The sequence below is a fragment of the Myxocyprinus asiaticus genome, chromosome 11, assembly GCF_019703515.2.
Source record: "Myxocyprinus asiaticus isolate MX2 ecotype Aquarium Trade chromosome 11, UBuf_Myxa_2, whole genome shotgun sequence".
In the NCBI taxonomy this organism is placed as follows: Eukaryota; Metazoa; Chordata; class Actinopteri; order Cypriniformes; family Catostomidae; genus Myxocyprinus; species Myxocyprinus asiaticus.
The window spans coordinates 32,844,557-32,867,102 of record NC_059354.1 but is presented as its reverse complement, the minus strand read 5'-3'; the positions used below and the strand labels follow the sequence as shown (position 1 = coordinate 32,867,102).

The 22,546-nt window shown below is 45.5% G+C and overlaps 1 protein-coding gene across 6 annotated transcripts in view; it reads left to right on the top strand.

Annotated features, from left to right (window-relative positions):
- Nucleotides 1-16,432, top strand: part of nalcn (sodium leak channel, non-selective) — a 213,835-nt gene extending 197,403 nt beyond the window's left edge. For 4 of the 6 annotated variants that reach the window (XM_051709746.1, XM_051709743.1, XM_051709747.1 and 1 more), the window contains 13 exons: nt 817-923; nt 1,011-1,085; nt 1,253-1,372; nt 2,020-2,088; nt 2,435-2,583; nt 2,793-2,886; nt 3,645-3,777; nt 5,154-5,269; nt 7,612-7,769; nt 8,343-8,493; nt 8,759-8,908; nt 8,991-9,105; nt 15,013-16,432. In XM_051709746.1, coding sequence (XP_051565706.1) covers nt 817-923; nt 1,011-1,085; nt 1,253-1,372; nt 2,020-2,088; nt 2,435-2,583; nt 2,793-2,886; nt 3,645-3,777; nt 5,154-5,269; nt 7,612-7,769; nt 8,343-8,493; nt 8,759-8,908; nt 8,991-9,105; nt 15,013-15,155 — 1,580 coding nt within the window. In that variant the 3' untranslated portion in view covers nt 15,156-16,432. Of the gene's footprint in view, nt 1-816; nt 924-1,010; nt 1,086-1,252; nt 1,373-2,019; nt 2,089-2,434; nt 2,584-2,792; nt 2,887-3,644; nt 3,778-3,968; nt 4,013-5,153; nt 5,270-7,611; nt 7,770-8,342; nt 8,494-8,758; nt 8,909-8,990; nt 9,106-15,012 lie in introns of those variants that run through there. The other 2 variants (XM_051709745.1, XM_051709748.1) reach the window with 2 other exon arrangements.
- The last annotated feature ends 6,114 nt before the right edge of the window (nt 16,433-22,546 follow it).

Below are 22,546 nucleotides of genomic sequence, written 5' to 3'. Positions count from 1 at the left end.
TCCATCTGGTTGCTAGGCAATTGTCAGGGTAATAATAAAAAGTCTGTGAATGCGGAATCAAATGTGCCAATGCCCTTGGCTCTACGACGTTCTGGTTCAGAGGTATGTGAGTTGCAGTTTGGTTGTTAATGTGTTCCATCTGGTTTCTAGACAGTTACCAAGGTGATGCTTGATGGTTGCTAGTGTGACCCCATCTGGTTGCTAGGCAGCCAGGGTGATTCGTAAAAGGCTTCTTGCTAGCCTGAATCAAAAGAGCAACCATGAAGTCTGTATGACATTCTGATCCAAAGATGTCCAAAGAGCAATTTTGAATGGAAGTCTATGTTGTTGGTTGCTAGGGTGCTCTGGATGGTTGCTAGGGCCTGGTTAGGCATTTTCCATGGGGATACTTAAAGACTGCTTGCTAACCCAAGTCAAAAGAGCCCAAACCCTTGTCTCTATGACATTATGATCCCACACGTTTCTTGTTAACGTAAAGTCTATGGGACTATTTAGCCTGGTTTTTCATTTACCAGGTGAACATCATTCGCACAATCGCTTATAAAAGTTAAACCACACTTCTCCTCAATAAGCTGGTCAATTTGAAACCTCATTCATGGGTGTACGACTAATGGTGTGAGACAAGTTACGAACCTAAATTTTGTACAGAAGAAGAATAAGTATGTGAGGTAATAATAGTGATGCTTTGTTAAAGCATTCACCTCTATTTATTTATTTGATTAATTGTGCAGGCCTAATAACCACAGCACCATCATTTTAAAAAGCCCTGATTCTTTGTTCTGTTCTTTCAAAGTTGCAATTCTCTTGCATATGCAGAAAACGGTGGCTTCAGGGCAAAAATGTACGACATCACCCAGCATCCTTTTTTCAAGCGAGGTATTGCTGTACTGGTCTTAGCCCAGTCTGTCCTCCTGTCTGTTAAGGTGAGAAGGATTACAGTTGCATAATTTATGTTATATTTCACCATTTAAATTACAAATTACATTCTTGTTTATATTTATATGTTACAGTGGGATGTAGATGACCCAGTTACTGTTCCCTTAGCCACCATGTCTGTGGTCTTCACTTTCATTTTTGTCCTAGAGGTAAAAATGTAAAATTCTATTTACTGTGCTTTCAAGAATAACCCCAGGCAAGATTTAGTAAAATCACAAAAACTATTTTTGAAATATACTAGAGGCCCTGCAGCTGTTCCTGAAGTCTTTTGAAAAGATTATACAGTCTTGACATAATTACATATCCTGTTCCGCAGGTGACTATGAAGCTGATAGCTATGTCACCAGCAGGATACTGGCAGAGCAGGAGAAACAGATATGACCTACTCGTCACATCCCTGGGAGTCATATGGATCATTCTCCACTTTGCTCTATTGGTACATGCTAAAATCTAAATCAGTGGTTGGGTGGGTCACGAATGATTGCATAGCAAAATAAAAAGGTTTATCAATGTTTAAAAGTGAGAAGAAAATGCTTCCCATATATTTTGCTGTTGACGTTAAAGGCTGTGCGTCCAATTAAACTTTACAGTATATTGCCTCAAATTCATTTGTCAGTTTGTAGAGGCTAGCCATATTAAGCAGTTGTCAATCGACAGGTTGCATGGCATGCCTTCATTCTCAAACAGTAAAAAAAAAAAAAAAAAAAAAAAAAAAAAAAACAATGCTTGGCAAATAAAAATACTAAATTGTGCAATAAATTATTGGCTACTGGGAGCATGATACCACTAAATTAGAAACCAAAATTGTCGATTTTCCCATTCACAGTGTCATTTGAATAATTTTCCTTACTGTTGGGCCTGTGCAGTTCATAATTATATTCACATATTTCAATGTTTGATTTTAAGAACATTTCTTTTTCAATTTTGGTACTGTGCTGCCACTTGATGTCCAATGTAAAATCTGGGTGCTGAAGCAAAACCATTTGAGAATCAGTTGAGATTTGTGAGAAGAGCATTGCATGTCACCTTTTATTGTGATATTTCATTTAAATGTTGTTTTGCACTCTCTCTTTCTTTCTTTAGAATGCTTACACTTACATGATGGGCACTTGTGTGATAGTATTCAGGTTTTTCACCATATGTGGGAAGCATGTGAGTATGCATAAACTATCATGTTAATCAATATTAATGTGCTGATTATTGCAAATTGAAATTAAGTCAATTGTTTATTATTAAATAAGATCAAAAGATTGTAAAAGTTTTAAAGGTGAGAAGGGAAGGTATACTAAGCATTAGCTTCAGCCTTTCCCTTTTTTGGCTAAATGTAAGATAATGTTTTTTTGTTGTATATACAAATTGAGTTGTATGAGTGCCAAAATAAATAAATAAATATTACAGAAGTAGAAGAGAAGCATAATAATACGATGAAAATTATTCTTCCTCATAGAAGAATTTCATATATAAAATCTCTATCTTCTAAACTGCCTTGCTTCTACAGGTGACACTAAAGATGCTTTTGCTAACTGTGGTTGTCAGTATGTACAAGAGTTTCTTTATCATCGTGGGCATGTTCTTGCTGTTGCTGTGCTACGCTTTCGCTGGCGTGGTCCTTTTCGGAACTGTCAAATATGGCGAGAACATTAACAGGTGAGCCGCCTCGTGACACATGGAGGCGATGATTGGACTGTGTCTGCGTACCAAAGGCGAGATTTGTAACACTCTTACGGCTTCCCATAGCACTATAATTGGTGCTGTCTGAAAGTTTTGCTAGAATGCCTTACTTGCATTTGGGAGAATCAATTTTCAGGTACAGAAGTGACTGCATGAGCTGTTACCTTTTTCTCTCTCACCAACAGGCATGCAAACTTCTCTACTGCGGGGAAAGCCATCACTGTACTTTTTCGAATAGTCACAGGTGAAGACTGGAACAAGATCATGCATGACTGCATGGTAAGATATTGACACTCTTGTTTTAACCACAAGTCAGCATGCTCACTGTAAACGTCTCAGTAATCATGTAGAGACACGGTAAACAGTTCAATTAAATGTACTCATTGTTAGGTATTGGTCGGATGTCTAGATGATTAGTGAGGTTGACTACTTTATCTAGATTTTTTTCTTATTTCTTTTTTTAGTTTTAATATAAAACTGTAAAACCCTAATGGCAAATTTATGTCTTTAAATTCATTCCCTTTAAAGCTCTGCCACCATACACTTTCAGATGTACTGTACGTCTTTGGCCGGTGTGTTACGTCTCGTTTCTGAGTGTTCCGCCAAAAGCTTTGCATTTTTTTAAGACATTGTGTCAAGTATTAAACAGTCCAACTTTTATAAAATGTGTCTCGAGACCCTTGTGTTTTGATCCATTCTGTTGCACCCCATCTAGCTGTTTTTTAAAACCCAGGAACATGTTTGTAAATGCCATCTAAAATATGTGTCTGATCGATGAGCCTGAAGCTAGCCCATTTTTCAGGGCTTCCTTAAGAACAATTAGTCGGCTTGTCGTTCAGGTTGCCCAGACTAGTTGATTTGGAAAATATGTAATTCTGCACATCCCTAATAACAGTACAGAATCTGCATTCATTGGACATGCTTTTTTTTTTGTGATTGCAATTAATTGTGAATAAAATACATCAGCTGTAATGCACCACAAATTGTATCTGAGCCCCATTTGTTGATTATATTTGTTTATTGGGCTTGATCCTCAGGTACAGCCACCGTTCTGCACCCCAGACAAACATCGCTACTGGGAGACAGACTGTGGCAACTACGCTGGTGCCCTCATCTACTTTTGTTCCTTCTACGTCATCATCGCTTACATCATGCTCAACCTTCTTGTGGGTAAGTGTCACTTCCCCTGGACCGCAGACACAATATCCTTTTCCTTCTATCAGGGGGCCATTTAATTTCCTCCTGCTTTAGACGTTAGCCATACTAGCACAATAAGTAAGATTATTGTAAGATTCAGCTAGTAAGATTCAATATTACTGCTCATACTTCCTCCTCACATCTTTGCACCTTTTTTTTGCCAGAACAGTAATTGAGCTCACCCCTCCCTCTGAAAGACTCTGGCCACTACTGAATATGAATGAGGTTTGGAATAAATATGGGTGGTAGCCAACTTATCTCCTGTCTGTATCCCCCAAGGTTTATGAACTGTACAGATGTGCACACTTTCTTTCTTTGCTCTTAAGACCAGCATATGTTGTGTTTTAAAGATTGGTCCACAGCATGAAATGCTGGAGTGCATTTGTCCTAGCTTAAATAGCAAGACTTCCACAGTCAACCATTTTTACCAGAAAAACAATGCATGGCTATTCTGATTCACTAGCTGCAAACATAACTAGCATAAATTCATGCTTGTCTTAGCTTGTCTTTTCAGCAGGGTTAGGCCTGCAACATACTCTACACAAGTATGTAAAAACAAAAAACTATAAAAGTTTGATTTCATATGTTGTTGAGTTACAAAATGTGTGATAACGCAATTCATAACACAGTGCAAGTAAGCGTTGGATTCTCAAGGCCAAAGTATACTTCGGTTTTCTGTGTGCCAGTATGTCTCACTCTCAGAGCATGTGATATTTCTTCATACAGCATCAGTATGCCCGGATTTTCCGTATCTAGCCTAGTTTTGTGTGTTGTCTGCACATGCACCTGCTGTTGAATGTGCAAAAAGAGTATCACAAAGCGTGCGCATGCCTCAAGCGTGTTCTTATGGGCTCGTGATCAAAAGGGTATACTTTCAAGGGCTCGACCTTGCACAAGATGGAACAGCATGCCGAAAATCTAAGTATATCCTGGCCTTCAGCATTGCCACAAGAGGCGCTATATTTGGCATTAGTGTCAAAGTCTTCTTCTATGTTCTATTTTCTCTTTCAGGTCAACTACTGTAATTGTGGAGCATCATTTTGCTGATGACCATTAGAGAATCTTGCAGTTAGTTAAAATTAATTAAACTATCGAGATGTTTGTAGCTAGGTGCCTAATTATTAACACATCCAGTTTAATGACACAGCCATTTCACTGTTACCCTATCACCTCTTTGAGTACATAGTTACTTACTTATATACAACGAAACCATGTGCTTGCAATACGTTGACATCAGCATTTGCATACTTATGCATAGTATGTTTCTGGCCTTAAACACACCTACCTGAGTGCTGAGAGCCTGCAGTAGCTGAAACCTAACCCAACTTATCACTTTACCTCCCCCTTAGCTATCATTGTGGAGAACTTCTCTTTATTCTACTCCACCGAGGAGGACCAGTTGTTAAGCTACAATGACCTGCGTCATTTCCAGATCATTTGGAACATGGTGGATGACAAGCGGGAGGTGAGCAGGAGGAGGGTGTGCCGGTGATCAGCGGCTGACAGCAGGGATGATTTTGAGTTAATATCCGTGTGCTCTGCATCAGCTCTGCAACTCTAAATGAACAATGGGGGTTATTACTGCCTGTCACAGATTGCGAGAGATATTGAGCTGTCATCTTCATTTGGCAGAGACCGCCTTATTGAGAGCACCAGAGAGAAGTGCTTTCAGATTTGACCCCCTTTCTCCCGTAGGATCAGTAATGTCTGCTCATGTATATGTATGAGGTGCACTGGTCATTTTCTAACCTTAATGAATCAACCAGCAGTGCTGGGATCAGTAGAAACACTTGAAGCCATGACACTGTAACAGCTGAGCACAAGAAGGACAACTGAGCACAAGAAGGACAATGTCCTTAATTAAAGACATGAACTCTGTTCCAACCTAGTGAGTTGCCATGCTGCATACTGCCTATATATGCTGCTAGCTTCTAAGGCAGCATCCTTATTCTCATGGAACCTCACAAGCAACTGAGGGGTCCTATTTTAAGGGCACTAGTGCTAAGCAACAAGCCATACGTGCAAAGTCAATGGGCATGGCCATGAAGTTTTGGTATTTTTGTGCAAGCATGCGCTAAGTCGAGGCGCAATTGGGTTTGGAGAAATCGTGCACGCAAAGTGCTAATAGGCTGGATCAAGAGCAATTTAATTCTGGATTTCTTCAGGTTATTGCACCATCTGCATCTTATTATATAGTCCATTCCCTGTCAAGCACAAGCGACATAAACAAAGACAGCACATTCCTAAGTTGGTAGTGTAAATGGACAGTGTGCAATGAATTGATTTGCGCGTTCCTTTGTGTATTATCTGCGTCTTGTTGAATGTCTGGAATATTTTTATGAAAGTGACATGCTCCTTATATACGCATGAAAAATGTGGTTCTCTTAAGAATTTGGATGTATGCTCTGTTAAATTGTAGAGAATGTAAATATTATAAATAATTTTCATCTACTAACACCCAAATCGTGGATAGTATACACAGTGATTGTATCGGCACGCACTTCACTTCTACCTGTTGATTTTGATTATGGAAAATTAAATTTATTGAAACATGAAAAAATGAAAACAAAAAAAAATATTTCTAAATTCATATTATATTTCAAATGAAACTAAAATATAATCAAAATAACGAAGTGGTCAAGAAACTCAGTCCAAATCCATTTTAACCTTGCCAACTTCTTTCACCGGCCCCTTTTGCAGAGACTTAAAAGTCACTCTATGACAACAGGTGGACATATACCAATACAAATTATAATGTCATAATTATTCATAATTATAATATCAATTATATCATTAATACAATTTTAAATATTAACATAATAATAAAAATAAACCGTGATCTGTAGATAGTTTAATACAAATCTAATGAATGTTTGTTTCATAAAACAGCGATTGTCAGGGACATAATATGATGTTCCACAATATTTTCAGAGTTTGGACATGAGCTTTATTACCAACCTGCTGGTGGAATCTCCAAACTGCAAATGTAAGAACTGAATTTAGACTTTGCACTGAAAACAGACCTGCATTTTGAAACATCTTAGCCAATTACCTCTTTCTGAGGAAAATAGCAAATTGCGTTTTGCGCCACTTCATTAACATACAATGCACCCCACAGTTTGCACGCATACACCCACAGATAGCGCAAACACTCCCACCCATGGCCACTTGCTCTTTGTGATGGCACAGAAATTGCACTTAGAATTAGCACTAACATGAAAATTGGATAAGAAGTAGCACGTGGTTGTTGCACGTGGCGCTGCACTTTGTGCGTTCACAAAAATAGAGCCCTAAATTGGAATGCTTTAATGTTATAGAGACTCGAAGCACAATTAATTACAATACAGATTGATGTTAGCATGTTGCTAAGCTAATGCCACGATCCACTAAAAAACAGAACAAATATATACCATGCACAAATGTTGGGCAAAATAGTCTATTTTTAATGAGATTTAACTATTTTCTCAACTTGTCTGCCATCTTGGATACATTGTGTTACGTCGCAATGCATTTTGGGATTGCCTACTTTGCAAAGGATGTGATGCTGCCTTTGAATTTAATAAAAATGAGGAATCTTGGAGGGCAGCATAATTTTGTTACTTACCTTTTGGAATAGCCTTCACATCAAGAGCATCTACGATGCTTTAAAATGTAGTCTAGGTTAGCAGCACACTAGATTTTGGAGCAGAATAATTATCTAGAATTCTCTTAGAATTATTTAAGTGTTTGGCTTTTTTAGTATTTGCTGTTAAGGTAAGCTTTTGAGCACATCAGAAGTGATTACACAATTGGTTGATTCTGATACAGGGAGTGATCCCGACCTCTCGAGTGAAGTTCCTGCTGCGTCTGCTGAGGGGTCGTCTGGAGGTTGACCTGGATAAAGATAAGCTTCTTTTCAAACACATGTGTTATGAGATGGAGCGTCTGCACAATGGAGGAGATGTCACTTTCCATGATGTACTGAGGTTGGGAAAGATTCCAAAATGTATAATAGCCTTGGGCATCACTTTGTTTTAAAAAGTGGTGGGGACAGTTGGTACATTCTTTACATATTGTTTTGTGAGTGAGAGCAACTGAAGCGAGTAGATTGTGTCTGTGTGCATGAGAGAACATTGCTGCTGTTCCTCAACATCACTGATAACAGCATCAATAAACACTCATCATAACAGTCAAAATAACTCATGATAGCACCGGATTGCCACTTATTAGGCCTATAATACACAAGACAAAATGGGATCTCCTACTCAAGAACAGGGGATGTCTCTTCTGCATTAGACACGTACCAGACAAAAGCTTTTTTTAAAAGTGGTGAGGACATGTCCCACCCGATCCACCCGTAAATGACAACTTTGATTATAGAACTTTATTTTTCACAAAAATGAAAGGGGTTGAATTGAATTTTCCTTGATCTTTTGAAATAAGTTGGATATACTTTAATTATTAGTAGATGTGCAAATGGGACATGTAGATGTCCTGTAGATGTATTATGGAATGTGAAGAATATTTGCCTACAAGTCATTCATGTGTATGCATTTCAGCATGCTGTCGTACCGTTCGGTTGATATCCGGAAGAGTCTTCAGCTGGAGGAGCTATTAGCACGAGAGCAGCTTGAGTACACTATAGAGGAGGAGGTGGCCAAACAAACCATCCGCATGTGGTTAAAGAAGTGCCTGAAACGCATACGAGCCGTGAGTTCACACAAACATATTATCACGCTCACATTCAGTGACAATTACGTCATTTACCCCTCTAAAATGAAAACAGATTAGTGATTTAGGCAGTGTTCATGTTTAAATACTCAATGATTGTATTCTACAAAGGAGTTGCAAAGGAATTAGTTTCATATGAGCTTTCTGCATTGGCACTGGGACAATAGGTGCTGATTTGAGACCAATTAAAGTGCAGTACATTGAATGACATGCTGGTTGAATTGATACCACCTTCCTTCTTCAGAAGCAGCAGCAGTCATGTAGCATCATTCTCAGTCTGAGAGAGAGCCAACAGCAGGATCTGCGACGTCTGCTCAACCCTCCCAGCATTGAGACCACTGTACCCAGTGAGGACACCAACGCTCATAACCAGGACAATCCCACCCAGCCAGAGGTAAATTACTTTTCTCTCTTCTTTAAACTCTGTGTCTTTCATCTGTAATGCTAATGCAGTGATTTTCCTGGTCCTGACCCAGCAGAACAGTGGCCTGCAAACCCTACTGAGCCCCACCCTGTCAGACCGCAGTGGCTATAGACAGGACTCTGCTGACCGACCCCAGAGAAAGCTGGGACAGTGGCGACTACCTGCAGGTCAGCACCCAGTTTTATTATACAAGTGTACTAGTGTACATGCTTGTTCCATTTACATTTATTCATGCTTTCATCCAAACCAACTTACAAGGAATACTGAGGAATGAGCAATATACCAACATAAGCAGTGCTAAGCTATTTTAGCATGCTAATTATAATACACTGGAATGACTATTACATGGATGTTACACATTTATGCTGAAATGTGTGACTTTTTCAATGTTAAAATACTTACTTTCCCTCACTCTTTCTGCATAATATGCAGAGAAGCTATAAGTAATCCATTCGAAGGTTAATTTCCTCAAAAACTGTTAACACTGTGTCTCTTTGGTACTATAGAAATTGCTTTATTTGTTTTGAGCGGCCCTGTCCAGCCCAACACAGTAAAGCGTCATGGTTACTTGTGTAACCTCCATTCCCTGATGGAGGGAACGAGATGTTGTGTCAATGTAGTGACACTAGGGGTCACTCTTGGGAGCCCGAGACACCTCTGGTCTTTGATAAAAGGCCAATAAAAATTGGCGAGTGGTATTTGCATGCCACTCTCACGGACATACGGGTATAAAAGGAGCTGGTATGCAACCACTCATTCAGGTTTTATGCTGAGGAGCCGATATAAGGTCCGGCCATTTCAGCGGGTAGTTCAGCGTTGTGGCAGGAGGGACACAACGTCTCGTTCCCTCCATCAGGGAATGGAGGTTACACAAGTAACCATGACATTCCCTATCTGTCACTCACTCAATGTTGTGTCGATGTAGTGACACTAGGGGTCCCTATATGAAACGCCACAATTGGCAGAACTGTGTTACGTGAACTGTCGGTGTGTGGTGGGCAGACTACTGTGTGCCTCATAGCCAGCACACTAGGTCGACACGTAACCTCCCCCAACATAGTTATGAGTGTCGAACGGCCCTTTGGGGACAAGTCGACTACCCAAGAGATAGAGACAGGCTTAACCCAGTCATGGCCACTTTTCCCCTTCTCTTTTTTCAACTCCCTAAAAAAGAAGGGGGATTATCTGACAGGGCCACCAGGTCTAGTCGGGGGGTGTCCCTCCCAAGGGGAAGACATCGCAGAGACCACACCTCGCCCAAAGAGAGAGGGGGATATTTAAGTGGAAGAATACATCACATGGTCTTTCCAACCATGTGGAGAGTCTTCAAGGTAGATCCTACCCAATGGGGGAGGAGTTACTACAAACATGGGACTGGGGCAGAGGGGCTCTGCCCAAGGAACATGCAGTTTGCCAACAGGGAAACGAATTAGCGGAAGATATATATTGCATGGGGTTAGCCTTACAGGGAACCGGCACATGCGGAGCACCTACCCCAGAACAGGACTCTTAGTTAGCACGTGTACTGGGCCGGCAGCGAGTCTCTCCGTAAACTTGACTGCCACAGGGCTCGGAGGAAGTCAACCAGGGAACAAAACTTGTGAACACTACTGGGAATTAATGACGCACGTCTTCATCTCAAAAGGAGGTGGAAGGCGCTACCTGCAAGCGATACAACCCGGCTGGCTATCCCAGGCTTTTCCACTTGTGTTGCGTGCCACTACCTGGGACGAAACCAGTTCCACCCGGAGGTTATAGAACCTTGCAAAGGTGTTGGGTGTTGCCCAGCCCGCTGCTCTGCAAATGTCTGTTAGAGAGGCACCCCTGGCCAGGGCCCAGGAAGCTGCTACGCCCCTGGTAGAATGGGCCCGTAGCCCTACCGGGGGCAGCATGTCCTGGGTGTGATATGCCATAGTTATGGCATCAATGAGCCAGTGGGCGATCCTCTGCTTGGAGACAGCGCTTCATTTTTGCTGACTCCAGAGGAGGAGACGGCGGGCAAGTTGTGACATACAACGAGAGCGCAGACCACCTTGGCGGTTGACATATGCTACCGTTGCCGTGTTGTCTGTCTGAACTAACACATGCTTGCCCTGGATCAACGGCCGAAACCTCCGCAGGGCGAGCAGAATTGCCAACAACTCGAGGCAGTTGATGTGCCAATGCAGTTGCGGACCCATCCAGAGGCCAGCAGCTGCGTGCCCATTGCAAACAGCGCCCCAGCCCGTTTTGGAGGCATCTATCATGACCACGACGCGCCTGGAGACCAGTTCTAGAGGAACACCTGCCTGTAGAAACGAGAGGTCAGTCTAAGGGCTGAAAAGACGGTGACAGGCCGGCGTGATGACCACGCGATGTGTCCCGTGGCGCCATGCCCATCTCGGGACTCGAGTCTGGAGCCAGTGCTGAAGCGGCCTCATATGCATCAACCCGAGCGGGGTGGCCACCGCCGAGGATGCCATATGCCCCAGGAGCCTCTGAAAAAGTTTCAGTGGAACCGCTGTTTTCTGTTTGAATGCCTTCAAACAGGCCAGCACCGACTGGGTGCGCTCATTCGTAAGGCACGCGTCAAAGAGACTGAGTCCAACTCCAAACCGAGAAAAGAGATGCTGTGAACCGGGAGGAGCTTGCTCTTTTCCCAGTTGACCCGAAGCCCTAGTCGGCTGAGGTGTGAGAGCACCAGGTCCCTGTGTGCGCACAACATGTCTCGAGAGTGAGCTAGGATTAGCCAGTCATCAAGGTAGTTGAGAATGCAAATGCCCACCTCCCTTAACGGGGCAAGGGCAGCCTCTGCAACCTTCGTGAAGACGCGAGGAGACAAGGACAGGCCGAAAGGGAGGACTTTGTACTGATACGCCTGACCCTCAAATGCAAACCGCAGGAAGGGTCTGTGTCGAGGAAGGATCGAGACGTGGAAGTACGCATCCTTCAGGTCTACCACCTGAACCAATCTTGATGCCGGACTCTTGCCAGAATGCGTTTTTGCGTCAGTGTCTTGAACGGGAGTCTGTGTAAGGCCCAGTTCAGTACTCGCAGGTCCAAGATTGGCCGCAACCACCGCCTTTTATCGGTACGTTGAAGTAGGGGCTGTAAAACCCCTTCTTCATCTCGGTTGGAGGGACAGGTTCTATTCCATATGAGGGTAGCGATCTCCACGCACAAGGTAGCATTGTTTTCGTTCTTGACCAAGGTGAAGTGAATACTGCTGAACTTGGGCGGGCACCTGGCGAACTGAATCGCGTAGCCGAGTCGGACAGTCCGGATCAGCCATCGAGACAGATTGGAAAGCGCAAGCCACGCGTCCAAGTTCCGCGGAAGGGGAACCAAGGGGACAACGTCGTCGAACGTACCGGCAGGTGGGGCTTCACGGCGGGGCGGAGCTCGAAGTGCCACACCATGTCGTGGCCATGCTGAGTCTAGGGACATCGAAGCACTTACCTGGCTCCCTGTGACCACCCCCGGAACAGCCGGGGACGGGGGAGGAAGAGGCCTGTCCTCGTAACTTGTGGAGACTGCCACATCGGGGGCGGCTGTGTGCCACAGCTGGGCACTCAGGGGCGGAAAGACCACCGCTGGAGCGCCAATCCTGCAAGAAAAAACCTGTGGAAGGTAGTCGTGATAACGACCGTGCACATCGGGTATGTGACCCAGGGAGGAAGGAAGCCACACTTTTGCTGAACTGTTGGGTACCGCAGCCACTTGGGCATGCGGCGAAATCAAACAAAAAGGCAACAAAAGATTTTCCGCCCGGCCCTCCACCGGGGGATGGAGTGGTCTTCTTACCAGCTCCAGGTGAGTGGGTTCCCCGTCCCTGGGTCGCCTGGCTCAGGGGCGCTTTGACGACCTCCGTGAGTTCTTAGGTGCCGACTGTGAGACGGGTGGCATCTGCTTCCTGCGGTGGGCTCCACGCTGGGGCCGGAAATCTGGGGCAGAACTACCTTCGTGCAGTTCTTTCAACGCCTTGGCTTGGTGGACCTGCAGGAGAGCCATGGCGTGCAGGGCAGAGGCGGCTTGTCCAGCAGCGCTGAAGGCTTTAGCCATCAGGGACGACGTGAGCCTACAGGGCTTGGACGGGAGCTTAGGGCGTCCGCGCCAGGTGGCGGCGCTCTGCGGGCATAGGTGCACTGGCCGCCCCGCCATCGAGGGTAGTGAGAGCGGGGGAACTGTGGAATTGGGGCCGGGCAGTAAAAGGTGCCTCCCATGATTTCGTCAGCTCCTCGTGCACTTCCGGTAAGAATGGCACTGGAGCGGGGCGTGGCTGCTTTGGCCGCCCGGGAAAGCATGTCCGTCATTTCGGCATCGGCCTGTGACTGGGCAATCGTCCCGAGGGGGGAAGCTCAGTTGAGGCTTCTGCATCCGACTGGACAAGCCTGCTCTCCGATGCTGCGCACGAGAGCTCATCACCTTCGCGGGCTCCGAACAAGAAGCCAGACTCTCCGTGAGACGAGCCGGTGAACTGATCCAGAAGCCCGACTGGGGCAGACGAGCGTGCTGGGGAATGGGAGGTCCACGGGGGGATACCCGGCGGAGACGATCCCATTGGGGTCCCCAAATCGCCCCACGACCGCAACGTTGCCATGGTCATGTTCTCGCAATGAGAACATGAACCATCCACAAATGCTGCCTCCATGTGGGTCGCGCCCAGACACGAAAGACAGCGATCATGACCATCCGAAGTTGAGAGATAACGACCGCAACCAGGAATAACACACAATCGGAAAGGCATCTTTAAAAAGACGCGTCTTTAAAAAGATGTTCTGTGTGTGCCGCTCTTTTAAGAAATATATACTCTTTTAGAGGAAAAAAGCTCTTTCAGAAAATATACTCTCTTGTTTTCTGCCGAAGCACCCAGGGGCGTTCTCTGCAGTGGACCAGTGCAGAGGAGGGAGAAGCCGCTGAAATGCAGCAGAGGTGAATGAACATTAGAATTCAGCTCAATGAGCATGACCGTTCGGCTCTGAAGAGAAAATCTGAATGAGTGGTTGCATACCAGCTCCTTTTATACCCGTATGTCCTTTTATCAAAGACCAGAGGTGTCTCGGGCTCCCAAGAGTGACCCCTAGTGTCACTACATCGACACAACATCAAGTGAGTGACAGATAGGAAACTAGGGTTGCCACCTTCAAAGTTGAAAATACTGTATATAGATTATATAGGCATATTATATAGATGTTATAATTAAATAAAAAACAGTAAAAATAAATAAATAAATAAAACAATAGGGGAAAAATTATATTCACTGAAAATATTTTCACAATCTGAAGGTTGTATTAGGCTATCAGTGGAATGACTTACTACAGGTGAGCAATTTTTCCAGTAGGTCCATGTCTAATCATATGGATACAGTATTCAATTATTTTATAAAAACATTCGTACAATATAATTGAACTTTTTTCCAACGAATTTGGAAATCAACTTTACCCCAGTTGGGGTTACTCCTTACATACGGGAAAAACCACGTCCTGTATTGATTCGATACGGGGGATGCATTATTTAATCTTAAATTATGGGACGACCCCGTATTTTACAGGATGGGTTGCAACCCTACCAATGGCGTGAGTTGGGGGCGGGACTGTTTGTTTGTTTGATAAACAGCAGATAGGGGAGTTTTTGAAAAAGCTGTTTGAAAACTGTTTATGTGTTTGGTGATGCAGAAATTACACATTTAATCTTTAATTGAGATTAAATCTGATTGAAGCCTGAGATTTTCACAAGTGCTTTCCGGTTTATAAGCATCAAACATGGTCTGTGAACGGACAGTGGGTGGTCTGCAAGTATGCCGTCTGAATCTGAGACTAGGGCCACAAAAAAGTCCACCTCTGGTTATGCCCATTTTTGACACAACAAAATGGGAGATGTGTCAGTAGTGCCAGAAAACATAAAATTTAGATTTTATCTTAAAACAAACACATGAGAATGGCGGCATATAAAAAAACAATTTAAGAGATTTCTTGCCAGGTTTCTTTGATTGGGCTGAAATAGAACATAGTCTTATTTATTATTCAGATTATCAGGTATTCTGTACATCAAAGTGACTGTGCATCACCTCATAGTCTCTTGTGTTTCTCCTGCAGGGCGCACAAGTGTGAAGTCCATGGTGTGCAAGATGAACCCTGTGAATGACGAAGCCTCCTCAGGGTCTGAAGTCAAAAAGTGGTGGACTCGTCAACTGACTGTGGAAAGTGATGAAAGTGGAGATGACCTCATTAATATTTGAAGCAGAACAGCTCACACACACAATTTATGCAGACAGAGCAGCCCCTGGCTTTTCCAGATTTTCCTTCTTAAAAAAGATTTTTCAGCAACATGTTTTGTATTTGCTTAGATGGCTTAAGCCATGATACTTTGTATTAGCTCCAAGTAGGTGTTTATTTGCTGCTTGAAGTCCCCCCTGTACCCATTCAAGATCGTAGACAGCCCATTGAAAGACATTAATTGTTTTTCAGTCATTAGCTCTACTAGGGTGACCATACGTCCTCTTTTTCCCGGACATGTCCTCTTTTTCAGACCTTAAAAAACGTCCGGCCGGGATTTTTAAATTTGCGAAAATGTCCGGGATTCGGCTTTAGTTGCATTATGATGTGCATCTGATCTAATACTTCATTGTGTATGCGCGCATATTTGCATTGCTTTAACCCCTCTTTGTAAGTCCCACCTTCTCGCACACCAATTGGTCAATTATAAGAGGCTTGCAGCAACTATTGGCCAAATTCCTGCCTGTCAATCTCTCCTCGAACGGGCGAAGCGCTGTAATGTTCGGCATCAAACAGTTGCTTGACAGTAGCAGCAAATGACAGCTGAGTGGAAACAATGCCCAAACGAAAGTGCAAATTTACAGAAGATTTGCACAAAACATTCCCATGCTTTGCATTCATAGTAACACTGTTTTGAACCCTATTATTCCACCCCCCGGCGGAAAAAAAAAAAGGTGTCCTCTTTTTGGAAAACCAGAATATGGTCACCCTAGCTCTACTGTATTGAAAGATTTCAACGAGTGTTGTTTTGTGAATGAAAAGTCATATATTACAGTAATGATGAAAGATGCAGCTGTTATGTGACCTCAGGAAGTTTATTGTAATATAAGAGAATCATATTCTGCAATATAGATATAATGGTTAGGGAAATGCACATAGCTTGATCTAATGAACCTAACTAAAGCCATACAATTCTCTTTGTGTCAGTGTCTTTTGTTTGGCCACCATAACTCTTACATTACATATGGGTATTATTATGTTTGTTTGTCAAGTCCACAATTATCCTGTGATGTGATACAGTGGACTCACATTTAATAACATGCAAAAACTTGCAGATATTATGGCAAGATAGTGAATGTAACAGTATTATGTGTTTAAGTGACTGTGATTTTTCTAAGAATTTAAGTATTATAATAAAGATACATAAGTTGTTATAAGATTAATAATAACAAATATTGAAATAATATACTTAATATATTTTGTAAAGGAAAATTGCAGCAATTTATATTTATTGTGTGCTTTTAAATTAAAAGTTATATATTAATTGAAGATTTTGTATTTGTTTTTGTCATTATCAGTTATCAGGAACAAATGAAAAGAACTGTGAACATACAGTATGAAGACATACTTGCTGGAAGAACATGGGCACTACAGCTTTTGTAAATAATTAACAGAGTATATTAAAGAGATTTCAGTTAAAACCTTCTACAGGGACAATAAAGTAAAAACATTGGACCAAAAAAAAAAAAAAAAAAAACTGTATGAGAATGAAGGATTTAAACAAAATATTTATGCACTAAGCCATCTGAGATTAACATCAACATTTAAAGCCAGCTTCTATAGACAGCTCAGAGGTAATTTTTTTTCTTTGCTATTCTGTTTTCCTCTGCAGAAATATGCATTCTACTGACAGCACATGTAGTATTAAATGTTTATCAATTAAAAGAGTCCTATGTCCACAGCTCAATGGAAATGATTCCCTCTTTAGAGTTAAAGCAGTGGTTCTCAAATGTATTTGGTCACACCCCCCTTTGAAACAACCAAAACTTTCAGGAAAAAAAAAAACAAAACAGCATTTTCTTTCATCTTCATATCACGTAAAAACTTTTTATTTAAAAATACTATGAAAACTGAATGAAAAGTTACATTTCACTGAAAAAGAATCTGAATGAATGAACATTTGTCACAATACCAACATTGTTTTGTTATTTTGTGTAAAATAGCAGAACGTTTTTCTCTCAATGGAGACATTAACACAAGATATTTTTTTTTTTTGTTTTTGTTTTTTTAAATAATCATAATAATTGCAAGGATTCATACCTGTGAATGTTAATCCGCATCAGTAGTGTTGGGCCTCATGTATTCAGATAGAAGACAAAGGCAGGCCTAACACAGTCATAAAACCTAACTGAGGCCCACACACAAAGTCATAAATCTTACTGATAAAAACCGTGCCAAAATCAAACAAAGGGAGTCCAAAACAGACTACAAATCCCATGAAGCCTTACTCACTAAAGGATTGAACTCTCAACTCCTACTGGATGAGGCACACAATAGAACGGCCCTCAACCACGACATCATCGGGAGTAGAAATAACTCTGAGATCCTTCCAGGCTTTCCTTCCAGCAACTTTGCTCGCCGTATGTAGACGCAGCTCATTGCTGCTCTCAGGTGTAGCCTCATGGCACAAGGAAGTAACATCTGACTTGAAACTGTGGCCATACAATCTCCATCTTGCTGGACGAGTTGAGATTACTCTGGAGACTGCCGAGCAATCCGCATCTTCATCATTTTGTCTGCAGAAGTGAAGAGAAAAAGATTTCTCTTCCATCTTCAATCAAGTCGACGTTGCTGATTTCTCCGCCAGCCCACCGAGAATCAGCAGCCGTACCGCCCACCGACAGAGCGAGGAAGCGGCCTCCCGTCATCACCCGAGCTTCGAGGAACCGAGTCAGAGTTAAAGGATAGATAAACACACATTCTACCTGTGTCCTCATACGATTCAAGTAAGAGGTTTACGTCTGGGCAGAGATAGAATATTATAGTGTGTTATTCTTGTGTATCAAGGTTATTGCTTGTACAGTTTACGGACCGCCAAGTCCACTCATTGCTGCTAATAATACTCAAGTTTCCCTATCTGTCACTCACTCGACGTTGTGTCGATGTAGTGACACTAGGGGTCACTCTTGGGAGCCCGAGACACCTCTGGTCATTGATAAAAGGCCAATGAAAATTGGCGAGTGGTATTTGCATGCCACTCCCCTGGACATACGGGTATAAAAGGAGCTGGTATGCAACCACTCATTCAGATTTTCTCTTCAGAGCCGAACGGTCAAGCTCATTGAGCTGAATACGACTGTTCATTCACCTCTGCTGGATCTGACGGAGCATTTCAGTGGCTTCTCCCTCCTCTGCACTAGTGCACTGCAGAGAACGCCACTGGGCGCTTCAGCAGAAAAACAAATATTTTCTGAAAGAGCTTTTCCTCCTCTAAAAGAGTATATATTTCTCTAAAAGAGCGGCACACACGGAACATCTTTTTAAAGACGCGTCTTTTTAAAGATGCCTTTCCAATTATGTGTTATTCCTGGTTGCGGTCATTATCTCTAAACTTCGGATGGTCATGATCGCTGTCTTTCGTGTCTGGGCGCGACCCATACGGAGGCAGCATTTGTGGGTGGTTCATGTTCTCACTGACCATGGCAATGTTGCGGTCGTGGCTTGCTTTCGTAAGAAAGCAAGCCACCCCAGCGGCTCCCCGCCTCGGTCCTTCTACCTAAGGGTATGAGGCCAGCGCGGCTAGCACTGGGGGCGATTTGGGGACCCCAATGGGATCGTCTCCGCCGGGTATCCCCCCGCGGACCTCCCATTCCCCAGCACGCTTGTCTGCCCCAATTGGGCTTCCGGATCAGTTCGCCGGCTCGTCTCACGGCGAGTCTGGCTTCTTGTTCGGAGCCTGCGAAGATGATGAGCTCTCGAGCGCAGCATCAGAGATCGGGCTTGTCCAGTCGGACGCAGAAGCCTCAGCTGGGCTTCCCCCTTCGGGGACGATTGCCCAGACACAGGCCGATGCCGAAATGACGGACATGCTTTCCCGGGCGGCTGCGAGCGTCGGGTTAAAGTGGAACTCTCCGCTCTCCCCTGAACCCTCGCGGCTTGATGATTGGTTCCTGGGCTCACGGCGCCGCTCAAAGCAGCCCCGCCCCGCTCCAGTGCCATTCTTCCCGGAAGTGCATGAAGAGCTGATGAAGTCATGGGAGGCAACTTTTACTGCCCGGCAACAATTCCGCAGTTCCCCCGCTCACACTACCCTCGATGGCGGGGCGGCCAGGGGCTATAAGGCGATTCCCCCGGTGGATAAGGTGCTCGCGGTGCACCTATGCCCGCAGAGCGCCACCACCTGGTGCGGACGCCCTAAGCTCCCGTCCAAGCCCTGTAGGCTCAAGTCGTCCCTGACGGCTAATGCCTACAGCACTGCTGGACATGCCGCCTCTGCCCTACATGCCATGGCTCTCCTGCAGGTCCACCAAGCCAAGGCGTTGACGGATGGATGATGGCCACACTAGTGGTCCAGGAGCGCCACCTTTGGCTCAACCTGGTCGAGATGGGCGAGGCCAACAAGACATGGTTCCTTGCTGCCCCCATTTCCCAGGCGGGCCTATTCGGCGACACCGTCGAGGACTTTGCCCAGCAGTTCGGTGGTGAAGCAGTAGGTGGAGGCAATCCGGCACATCCTGCCCCGGCGCGGCTCAAGATCCCGAACCCCTTCTGCTCGTCGCCAAGGGCGTCCCCCTGCGGTGACCGCCCCTTCGGCCCAGCCCCGGCATGGAGCCTACCGTAGGAAGCAGCAGGCGCCTAAGAACTCACGGAGGTCCTCAAAGCGCCCCTGAAACGGGCGACTCGGGGACGAGGGAACCCACTCACTTGGAGCTGATAAAAAGACCACTCCATCCCCCGGTGGAGGGCTGGGCGGAAAATCTTTTGTTGCCTTTTTGTTTGATTTTGCCGCATGCCCAAGTGGCTGCGGTACCCAACAGTTCAGCAAAAGAGCGGCTTCCTTCCTCCCTGGGTCACATACCCGGTGTGTACAGTCGTCACCACGACTACCGTCCACTTGTTTTATCTTGCAGGATTGGCGCTCCAGCAGTGGTCTTTCCGCCCCTGAGCACCCAGCTGTGGCACAGGCCTCTTCCTCCCCATCCCAGGCTGTTCTGAAGGTGGTCACAAGGAGCCAGGTAAGTGCTTTGATGTCCCTAGACTCAGCACGGCCACGACGTGGTGTGGCACCTCGAGCTCCGCCCCGCCGTGAGGCCTCACCTGCCGATATGTCCAACAATGTTGTCCCCTTGGTCCCCCTTGCGCGGAACTTGGACGCGTGGCTCGCGCTTTCCAATCCATCGCGATGGCTGATCCAGACTGTCCGACTCGGCTACGCCATTCAGTTCGCTAGGCGCCCACCCAGGTTCAGTGGTATTCACTTCACCTTGGTCAAGAGCGAAAACGCTGCCACCTTGCGCGCGGAGATCACTACCCTCCTACGGAAGGGCGCGATAGAACCTGTCCCTCCAGCCGAGATGAAGAAAGGGTTTTACAGCCTCTACTTCATCGTACCGGAAAAAGGCGGTGGGTTGCGGCCAATCTTGGACCTGCAAGTACTGAACCGGGCTTTACGCAGACTCCCGTTCAAGATGCTGATGCAAAAATGCATTCTGGCGAGCATCCGGCATCAAGATTGGTTCGCGGTGGTAGACCTGAAGGGTGCGTACTTCCACGTCTCGATCCTTCCTTGACACAGACCCTTCCTGCGGTTTGCATTCGAGGGTCAGGCGTATCAGTACAAAGTCCTCCCTTTCGGCCTGTCCCTGTCTCCTCGCGTCTTTATGAAGGTCGCAGAGGCTGCCCATGTCCCGTTAAGGGATTCTCAACTATCTCGACGACTGGCTAATCCTAGCTCACTCTCGAGACATGTTGTGCACACACAGGGATCTGGTGCTCTCACACCTCAGCCGACTAGGTCTTCGGGTCAACCGGGAAAAGAGCAAGCTCCTCCCAGTTCAGAGCATCTATTTTCTCGGTTTGGAGTTGGACTCAGTCTCTTTGATGGCGCGCCCAGTCGGTGCTGGCCTGTTTGAAGGCGTTCAAACAGAAAACAGCGGTTCCACTGAAACTTTTTCAGAGGCTCCTGGGGCATATGGCATCCACAGTGGTGGCCACCTCGCTCGGGTTGATGCATATGAGGCCGCTTCAGCACTGGCTCCAGACTCGAGTCCCGAGATGGGCATGGCACCACGGGACACATCGCGTGGTCATCACACCAGTCTGTCACCATCTTTTCAGCCCTTGGACCGACCTCTAGTTTCTATGGGCAGGTCTTCCTCTAGAACTGATCTACAGGCATGTCGTGGTCACGACAGACGCCTCCAAAACGGGCTGGGGCACGGTTTGCAATGGGCACGCAGCCGCCGGCCTCTGGACGGGTCCGTGACTGCATTGGCACATCAACTACCTCGAGTTGTTGGCAATTCTGCTCACCCTGCGGAGGTTCTGGCCATTGATCCAGGGCAAGCACGTGTTAGTTTGGACAGACAACACGGCAACGGTAGCATATGTCAACTGCCAAGGCGGTCTGCGCTCTCGTTGTATGTCACAACTCACCCGCCGTCTCCCCCTGCGGTGGCAGACACGATCACTCAGGCTAGGGTCCCCTCTATGAGGTGCCTGTATGCCTTTAAGTGGCGTCTGTTTGTTAAGTGGTATTCTTCCCGACGCGAAGACCCCCAGAGATGCGCAGTCAGATCAGTGCTTTCCTTCCTGCAGGAGAGGTTGGAAGGGAGGCTTTCCCCTTCCACCTTGATGGTGTACGTTGCCGCCATAGCAGCACACCATGACGCAGTCGAATGTAATTCCTTAGGGAAGCACGACCTGATCATCAGGTTCCTAAGAGGCACCAGGAGGCTGAATCCCTCCAGACCGCACCTCGTTCCCTCATGGGAACTCTCTGTAGTTCTTCAGGGTCTACAGAGAGCCCCCTTTGAGCATTTGCAGTCAGCCGAGCTTAAGGCACTCTCCTTGAAGACTGCCCTCCTGACTGCGCTCACTTCCATCAAGAGGGTAGGAGACCTGCAAGCGTTCTCTGTCAGCGAAACGTGCCTGGAGTTCGGTCCGGTTACTCTCACGTGATCCTGAGACCCCGACCGGGCTATGTGCCCAAGGTTCCAATCACCCCTTTTAGGGACCAGGTGGTGAACCTGCAAGCACTGCCCCAGGAGGAGGCAGACCCAGCCCTGTCGTTGCTGTGTCCGGTGCGTGCTTTACGCATCTATTTGGATCGCACGCAGAGCTTTAGAATCTCTGAGCAGCTCTTTGTCTGCTTTGGTGCACAGCGGAAAGGAAGCATTGTCTCCAAGCAGAGGATCTCCCACTGGCTCATTGACACCATAACTATGGCATATCTCGCCCAGGACATGCCGCCCCCGGTAGGGCTATGAGCCCATTCTACCAAGGGGTGTAGCGGCTTCCTGGGCCCTGGCCAGGGCTGCCTCTCTAACAGACATTTGCAGAGCAGCGGGCTGGGCAACACCCAACACCTTTGCAAGGCCCTACAACCTCTGGGTGGAACTGGTTTCGTCCCAGG